The sequence below is a fragment of the Ursus maritimus genome, unplaced genomic scaffold (assembly GCF_017311325.1).
Source record: "Ursus maritimus isolate PB19 unplaced genomic scaffold, ASM1731132v1 scaffold_30, whole genome shotgun sequence".
NCBI lineage: Eukaryota > Metazoa > Chordata > Mammalia > Carnivora > Ursidae > Ursus > Ursus maritimus.
This window is the reverse complement of record NW_024425564.1, coordinates 26,262,180-26,271,435: the sequence shown is the minus strand read 5'-3', so window position 1 is coordinate 26,271,435 and position 9,256 is coordinate 26,262,180. Positions and strand designations below refer to the sequence as shown.

Below are 9,256 nucleotides of genomic sequence, written 5' to 3'. Positions count from 1 at the left end.
TTTTTTTTTTTTTTTTTTTTAAAGTCCCTTTCATTATGGACAAAAAAGATGGGAGTCCTAGGTCCGGGCTTGCAGGAGGCACGGGCTTGGGGGTGTGTATAGGAGAGTCAGCTCGGACAGTAGGCGGTTTCTGGCTGATAGCACTCAAGTGCTTTGAGGAAGGGGCACCTAGTTCTCATTTTACCAAAGGCTTCTTAGGGGCTAGTGGTGGTACCGTGGCCCGTGTTCCAGACCCTACTTAGAAACGGAGATTTGTTGAAGTAACCACATTAAGAAGAACATTTACAGCAATATCTCATTTGATAGGAGAGTGGCTCACAAGGTGGCACCCACTCTTTGGCAGCCTCTGTTACATGGTACGGAATCGACAGCCAGAAGAAGGTGAAAGTGGGTCAGTGAAGCAAAAATAAATTGTACAAAGTCTATGAACTTCGTATGATATATAGAGAGGAGCCTATTTAATTTTTTTTTTCTGTGCATCTCTAGCCCATGTATCTGTTTTCTAGCCTAATAGTTAAAAAAAGCCAATAATAGGGAGGAGGCTGCAGTAGTTACCTAGCTAGTAGAAGCCGTGAGTTATCCCTGAGAACCAAATGACCAGTGCAGGAGATGGGAGATTTAAATTTAGAAAAAAACAGACCCAGGATTGCAGACAATCAAATCACCATAGATTGGCTTCAGGTTGGCAAATGAAAAGGCATTCCTGTCCCAAACAGCTGAGGAGAGGTCGGGTTGCCACGAAATGTGAGCAGTGGTATTCCTAGGAACGACCTGGAGTTAGCAGAAAATGTTAAGTGGAGTGTACCAAGTCCTCTTTAATGAAAGAGGTTTGTAGTATATTTTAGAAAGCTTTTGATCAGTGTCTGAAATTCCACAGACCGTTGCTACTTAAAGAGCTGGGAGTGCCTAGTATCATACCCTTTTATTCAAATGCTAGATATCTTTGTTACCTACCAAATTCACCTGCGTGGATCACTTCTTTTTCTAATGATGCCAGGTAAATGACATTCCTCTAGTCCAATCAGACTTAGGAATTATTTCTAAAAAAGGGTTTGGAGCAAGAAAAAAACGTAAAGATGTTTGCTACGAATGTTGTTTGGGGTGTCTGACATAATAGTAAACACTCAAATACTTGTCTGTAGAGGTGCTTAATTCTTGCTATATTAAGTAGGCCGATCTAAAATTTTAAGAACTGTGAAATTCATGGTTGAAAAAATCTCTTAAGCTGTAAAAATATGATATTTTATACTTGTTGAATTATAGGCTGAAGACTTTAAGTGACAAGTCAAGAGAAGCTAAAGGAAAAAGCAAACCAAGGTAAGCCTGTGCTAAGATTTAATTTACTGTGACTTAAATTTCACACAGCGTTTGGCTCCAGTTATAATAGTGTGATTACTTTAGTGGATTTTACATCTGTTGAGTGCATTTGACTTCAAAGCAATCTGATTCTTTCTAAATTATGTAACACTGGAAAATTTTCTGATAAAATTGTGAAATGGCTGAAGACATGGAGAGAGGTAGTTTTATTCTAGTGCAACCAGTGGTTATTGTTTGGTCGCAGTTAATCATTTTGTATATTAAGCACAAAGTAAAAGTCCTACATTATTGAGAAGCAGATTAATAATAAAACAGTACTTGGCAAGTGAGCCTCTGGAACTGTGTTACCTGTTTTATATAAAACAGTGTTGTGCAACTTTTTCATTTTTTTTTTTTTAATAAGTAAAGCACAACCAAATTTCACTTTAAACCAGAGCTTATGAGCTTTTAAAAAAAATTCTTATTATCTAGCGTTTTGTCAAGGTATTTATCATAGTAGGTGCTAAAAATAATCTAGGGCAGAGTGATGGATGATCGTACATTACAGTATTTTAATTGTGAGATAAAACAATACATTTCTCTAAAAGTTTAGGTAAATTGTCATTAGTAATTTAAAAATATTCCACATTACAATTGATGGTGTCAGAATTCTCATATGTAGCTTTTTTGTTGTTATTGTTGGTCTAAATAAGAAGCAATCTTAATAAGTGTTTTTGTTTCGTTTTGCTTTGGCAGGAGTGTTCCATGTTTGCCAAAGTACTCTGCTGGTCTAGAATTACTCAGCAGGTAAGTGTTTCCATTTAAATAAGAAAATTATCCTTCTGACTATTGCTAAAAATATTTTATAATTTTGTAGATAGAAACCTTAAAACAACTAAATTTTACCTAAACCTAGTGATTAGAAATTATTAACTTATTCATTTCCCTGAGGGGTTTTTACTTTTCATTGATTAATGCAAAGGCCGTTCAGGCTTTGAGCAGATTGATCACTATTGTATTTGCTAGTCAACACTTTATTATGTGTATTTATGTTTATGGTTTTTCTGTTGTAAGAAAATTGATTTTGAAATTTAAGTCCTTGATAATTCTCTTTGATTTTGAATTTTATACCATTTCTTCCCTACTCCCCTGCTATTGGCATGCAGATTAATATTAAAATACGTGATTTTCTTACATGTGGCACCGAAAGCATAAGCGACAAAAGAAAAAAATAGATAAATTGGAGTCTATCAAAATTAAAAACCTCTGTACTTCACAGAACCCATCAGGAAAGTGAAACCACAATCCACAGAATGGCAGAAAATATTTGCAAATCATTTATCTGCTGAGGGACTTGAATCAAGAGTAGATAAAGAACTGTTGTAACTTAGCGATAAAAAGCCCAATGAAGAATAGGCAAAGGATTCGAACAAATATTTCTCTAAAGAAGATACAAAGAGCCAACAGTCGAATACAAGATGCCCAGCACCGTTTGTGGCCGCTGATCAAGACCACGTGAGAGTTGGGGCGCCTGGGTGGCACAGCGGTTGGGCGTCTGCCTTCGGCTCAGGGCGTGATCCCGGCGTTACGGGATCGAGCCCCACATCAGGCTCCTCCACTAGGAGCCTGCTTCTTCCTCTCCCACTCCCCCTGCTTGTGTTCCCTCTCTCGCTGGCTGTCTCTATCTCTGTCAAATAAATAAAATCTTAAAAAAAAAAAAAAAAAAAAAAGACCACGTGAGAGAGCTCTGCACACCCCTGGCCTGGCTCTAATCAGAAACACAGACAGTAACAAGCGTTGTTGGGCACATGTCCCTGCCGGTAGGAATATGAAATGGTGCAGCTGCTGTGGAAAACAGTTTGGTAGCTTCTTAAAAACGTAAACGTAGAATTACAGTGTGACCTGGGCAACTTCACACCAAGAGAATTGAAAACGTACGTGCACATAGAGGCTTGTACACAAACGTGCAGAGCAGAATTACTCATAATTGCCAAAAAGGAGAAACAACACAGATACTCATCAACTGATGAGCGTATCGGAGCGCTGGTACATGCGGCAATGTGCATGACCCCTAAAAACCGACACAACGGCCACGCGTTACAGGATTCCATTTATGTGAAATGTCCGGAATAGGCAAATCCATAGAGGCAGAAAGTAGGCTAGTAGTTGCCAAGGATTGGAGGAGAGGGGAATGAGTATGGGGTTTCTTTGGGGTGGTGACAATGATTTGGAATTAGATAGTAGTGATAGTTGCCCAACTCTGTGAATATACTAGAAGCTACTTTAAACGCTTTAAAAGGGTGTACTTTATGGTATGCAAATTACCTCAGTATAGCTGTTACAAAAATACATAGTTTAAGTATGTTATGTGCACTTCTAAACTTAAGAGTTTGCCCTCTGACAGGTCTGTGCTAAAGATGTGTGCAGGAGAAGATACGCTCCTTCTCTGGAGCTGCATTGACGGTGACACAATCGCCTGTGCCTACAGTTTGCTTTCTCTTTTTTAGCTCTTTACTGGCTTTCTTTTTATGGTTGCTAAATCTAGAATTTTTTTTTCTTTTTTGAAATGAAAAGTGCATAATTTGATATCAATTTCCTGCTTGGTTTTGTTGAGTGAAGAATGTAAGTGAACATGAAAGAAGGTATAATAAAGATCAGTGGTGTCCTGTTTACATTTTATCTTTATTTTTTTTAATTTATTTATTTTTTAATATGCAAAGGTAACAATTTCTTTCTTTCTTTCTTTCTTTTTTTTTTTTTTTTAAAGGTTTTATTTATTTATTTGACAGAGGGAGACAGCCAGCGAGAGAGGGAACACAAGCAGGGGGAGTGGGAGAGGAAGAAGCAGGCTCTTAGTGGAGGAGCCTGATGTGGGGCTTGAACCCATAACGCTGGGATAACGCCGAAGGCAGATGCTTAACCACTGTGCTACCCAGGCGCCCCTATCTTTATTTTTTTTAAATCTAGTGATTTAGTTGAATGGACTTGTTGTAATGATTTGTATTTCCCTAATGACTGATGGTGGTGAGCATCTTTGCATGTGTTTATTGGGCTCTTATATATCTTCTTTAGATAGATGTCTATTCAAGTCCTTTGCCCATTTTTGGGTAGGGTTTTTTGTTTTTGAGTTTTAGGAGTTCTCTGGGTATTTGGATATTAAAACTCTTATCATATAGGTGATTTTCAAATATTTTCTCCCATTCTGTGGGTTGCCTTTTTTCTTTGTGTTCTTTGATGTACAAAAACTTAATTTTGATGAAGTCCAGTTTGTCCATTTTTTGTGCCTTTATTTTGCTAGCCAAGAAATCATTGCCAAACCCAAGGTCATGAAGCTTTTCCTATGTTTTTCTTCTAAGAATGTTATAGTTTTAGTTCTTATGTTTGGATATTTGATCCATGTAGTTAATTTTTGTATATGATGGTAAGGGCCCAACTTCATTGTTTTGCATGTGGATATCCAGTTTTCCCAGCTCCATTTGTTAAAAAGACTGTCCTTTCCCCATTGCATGGTCTTGGCACCCCTGTTGAAAATTATTTGACCGTGTATGTGAGGGTTTATTTCTGGGCTGTTTCATTGGTCTATATAGCTGCTTTTATAACAGTAGCACACTGTTTTGATTATGGTAGCTTTGTACTAAGTTTTGAAATCAGGTTGAAATCAGGAAGTGTGAGTTCTCCAACTTTGTTCTTGTCAAGAATCTTGGCTATTCAGGGTCCCTTGAGATTCCATATGAATTTTAGGATGGATTTTTTTTTCTGCTTCTACAAAAAATGCCATTGGGATTTCGATAGAGATGGCATTAAATACTTATAGATTACTTTGTGTATTATTGACATCTCAATGATATTGGCCTTCCAATCTATGAACATGGGCTATCTTTCTATTTATTTACATCTTCTTTAATTTCTTTCAGCAGTGTTTTGTAGTTTTCATATTAGTCTTTCATCTCCTTTGTTAAATCCTAAATTTTTAAAATGCTTTTATAAATGGAATGTTTAAATTTCTCTTTTGAATTTTCGTTGTTAGTCTATAGAAGTACAATCGAGTTTGTATGTTGATTTTATATTATGCTACTTTGCTGAACTTGTTTATTAGTTCTAACAGGGTTTGTTCTTGTGGAATCCCCAGACTTTTCTATATGTAAGATTATATCACTGGCAAACATAATTTTACTTCTTTCTTTCCAATTTGATACCTTTTCTTTCTTTTTCTTGCCTAATTGCTCTGGCTAGATCTTCTAGTACTATGTCAAATAGAATTAGCAAAAGCAGGCATCTTTGTTTCTGATCTTAGAGGAGAAGCTTTCAATCTTTTGCCATCAAGTATGATGTTAGCTGTGGGTTTTTCATATACGTTTTTTATTATGTTGACATAGTTTCCTTTTCTTTGTTTTTTGAGTTTTTATTGTGAAAGTGTGTTGGCTTTTGTCAAATGCTTTTTCAGCATCAGTTGAAATTATGTATTTTTTCCCCTTCATTTTGTTAGTGTGGTATATTACATTGATTGGTTTTCATATGTGAAATCATTCTTGAAATTTGCAAAAAAAATCCCAATAGGTCATGGTATATATCCTTTGAATATGCTGCTGAATTCAGTTTGCTATATTTTATTGAGGATTTTTACATCAGTGTTCCTAAAGGATATTGGTCTGTAGTTTTCTTGTAGTGTCTGTGTCCTTTGTCTTAGGCGTCAGGGCAGTGCTGGCCTAGAATGAATTATCTCCAGTTTTTTGGAAGAGTTTGAGACAGTTGTTTTTTTAATGTTTGGCAGAATTCATCAGTGAAGCCATCAGGGTTTTCTTTCTGGGGGAGGTTTAAAAAAAAAAAAATCCAGTTTTATCGAGAGATAATTGAGATATGTCACTGTATAGTTTAAGGTGTACAGTATAGTTGTTTGATTTCCAAGTATTGTGAAATGATCACAGTGAGTTAAGTTAGCGTTTATCATCTCATAGAGATAAAAAGAGCAAAAACAGAAAAATTTTTTCCTGTAATGAGAATTTTTACAGCTTTCGTATATGTCATACAGCAGTGTTATTATAGCCATCATGCTGTACGTTACATTCCTAGCACTTGCATTATAACTGGAAATTTATACCTTTTGATCACCTTCCTCCAGTACCTACTCCCTCTACTCTCTGCCTCTGGTAACCACAAATCTGATCTCTTTTTCTGAGTTTGGATTTTTTTTTTTTTTTTTAATTCCACATATCAGTAAGACCACACAGTATTTGTCTTTCACTTTCTGATGTATTTCACTTAGGATAATACCCTCAAAATCCATCCATGTTGTCACAAATGGCAAGATTTCCTCATTTTTTATGGTTGAATAATATTCCATTGTGTGTATCGTATGTGTATACACATTCATTTATCAGTGAATGCCTAGGTTGTTTCTATGTCTTGACTATTGTAAATAATGCTGCTATGAACATTGGGGTGCAGATATCTTTTTGAGTTAGTGTTTTTGTTTCCTTTGGATAAATACCTAGAGGGGGGATTGCTGGATCATATGGTAGTTCTGTTTTCAATTTTTTAAGGATCCTCCATTATACTCTCCATAGTGGCTGTACCTGTTTACAGTCCCACCAACAGTGCACTGAGGGTTGCCTTTTCTCATCATCCTCACCAGCATTTGTTATGTCTTTTTGATGATGGCCATTCTAACAGGTGGGAGGTGGTATAGTTTTTTTTGTGGTTTTGATTTGCATTTCCATGAAAATTAGAATGTTGAGCATCTTTTCATATACCTGTTGCCCATTCATCTGTCTTTGCGGAAATGTGTAGTGAGGTCTTTTGCACATTTTTAAAAATTGAATTATTTGGGGAGGGTTTTTTTGGTATTGAATTGTATATGTTCCTTATGTATTTTGAATATTAACTTTTTATCAGATACATGGTTTGCAAATATTTTTTCCCATTCTGTAGGCTCTTTTCACTTTATTATTCTTTTGCTCTGCAGAAGCTTTTTAATTTGATATAGTCCCACTTCTTTTTGTTGCTTGTTCTTAAGGTGTCTTATTCAAAAAAATCATTGTCAAGACCCATGTCATGGAACTTTTTATCTACGTTTTCTTTTAGGAATTTCATGGTTTCAGGTCTTACATTTAAGTCTTTAATCCATTTTGACTTAATTTTTGGAAGAGGTATAAGATAGGGGTATAGTTCCATTATTTTACATGTGAATATCCCATTTTCACAGGATCATTTATTGAAGACACTGTCTTTTCCATTGAGTGTTCTTGGATCCCTTGTCAAATATTAGTTGACCACATATGCTTGGGTTATTTCTGGACTTTCTGTTCTGTTCCATTGATTTATTTGTTTTTATGCAAGTTCCATACTGTTTAGATTACTGTACCTCTATAGTGTAGCTTGAAATCAGGAAATGTGATGCCTCACTCTTTATTCTTGTTTATTAGGATTGTTTTGGCTATTTGGGGTCTTTGTGGTTCCATATGTATTTTAGGATGGCTTTTTATACTTCTGTTTAAAAAAAAAAAGCCACTAGAATCTTGATAGGGATTGCATTGAATCTATGGGTGGCTTTTGGTAGTATTGACATTTTAACAATACTCTTCCAGTCCATGAATGCGGGATACCTTTCCATTTAGTTTTCATCTTCGATTTCTTAAATTTCTTAAATTTCTTAAATCATTGTCTTACAGCTTTCAAAGTAGAGATCTTTCCCCTTCTGGGTTAAGGTGATTCCCAACTATTTTATTGTTTTCTATACTATTGTAAATGGGATTGTCTTATTTTTCAGATAATTTATTGTTAAAGAAATGCTACCGATTTTTGTATGTTAATTTTGTATCTTGCAACTTTATTGTGTGTGTTGATTAGATCTAACAGGTTTTTTGGTGGAGTCTTCAGGATTTTCTATGTATAAAATTATGTCATCTGCAAATAGAGACAATTCTCCTTCTTCCTTTCCATTTCTTTTTTTTTTTTTTTTTTTTTTTTAAAGATTTTATTTATTTATTTGACAGAGATAGAGACAGCCAGCGAGAGAGGGAACACAAGCAGGGGGAGTGGGAGAGGAAGAAGCAGGCTCATAGCGGAAGAGCCTGATGTGGGACTCGATCCCAGAACACCGGGATCACGCCCTGAGCCGAAGGCAGACGCTTAACCACTGTGCCACCCAGGCGCCCCTTCCTTTCCATTTCTGATGCCTTTTATATCATTTTCTTGTCTGATTGCTCTGGCAAGGAGTTCTTAGTACTATGTTGAATAGGAGTGGTGAGATTGGGCACCAGGAAAACTTTCAGCCTTTCACCATCAAGTATGGTGTTAGCCGTGAGCTTATATAAGGTTTTTATTATGTTGAGTTATGCTCCTTTTACACTTAATTTGTTAAGAGTTTTTATCATGAGCAGATATTGAATTTTGTTAGATGCCTTTTCTGCATCTATTGAGATGATCATGCGATTTTTTGTGTCTTTCTATTACTGTGGTGCATCACATTGATTTGCAGATGTTGAACCATCCTTTCATCCCGATATAAATCCCACTTGATCATGGTGAATGATTCTTTTAATGTGCTGCTGAATTCAACTTGCTAGTATTTTATTGAGAGTTTTTGCACCTATATTCATCAGGGATATTGGGCTGTAGTTTTCTTTTCTGATATTGTCCTTTATAGGTTTGGTGGCAGAGTCCGCTGGCCTCCTAAAATGAGTTTGGGAGTATTCCTTCCTCTTCATTTTTTGGAAGAGGTTTTTTTTGTTTTGTTTTTTTATTTTATTTTATTTTTTTTTTAAGATTTTATTTATTTATTTGACAGAGGGAGAGACAGCCAGCGAGAGAAGGAACACAAGCAGGGGGAGTGGGAGAGGGAAGAAGCAGGCTTCCCACTGAGCAGGGAGCCCAGTGTGGGGCTTGATCCCAGAACCCTGGGATCACGCCCTGAGCTGAAGGCAGACGCGTAACGACTGAGCCACCTAGGCGCCCTGAAAGA

At 36.3% G+C, this 9,256-nt stretch overlaps 1 protein-coding gene across 3 annotated transcripts in view; it reads left to right on the top strand.

The window, feature by feature from the left end:
- DTNBP1 (dystrobrevin binding protein 1) overlaps nt 1–9,256 on the top strand; it is a 130,027-nt gene that overhangs the window by 8,363 nt on the left and 112,408 nt on the right. For all 3 annotated transcript variants that reach the window (XM_040645073.1, XM_040645074.1, XM_040645072.1), the window contains exons 2-3: nt 1,264–1,317; nt 2,053–2,103. In XM_040645073.1, the coding sequence (XP_040501007.1) occupies nt 1,264–1,317; nt 2,053–2,103 (105 nt within the window). The remainder of the gene's footprint in view (nt 1–1,263; nt 1,318–2,052; nt 2,104–9,256) is intronic.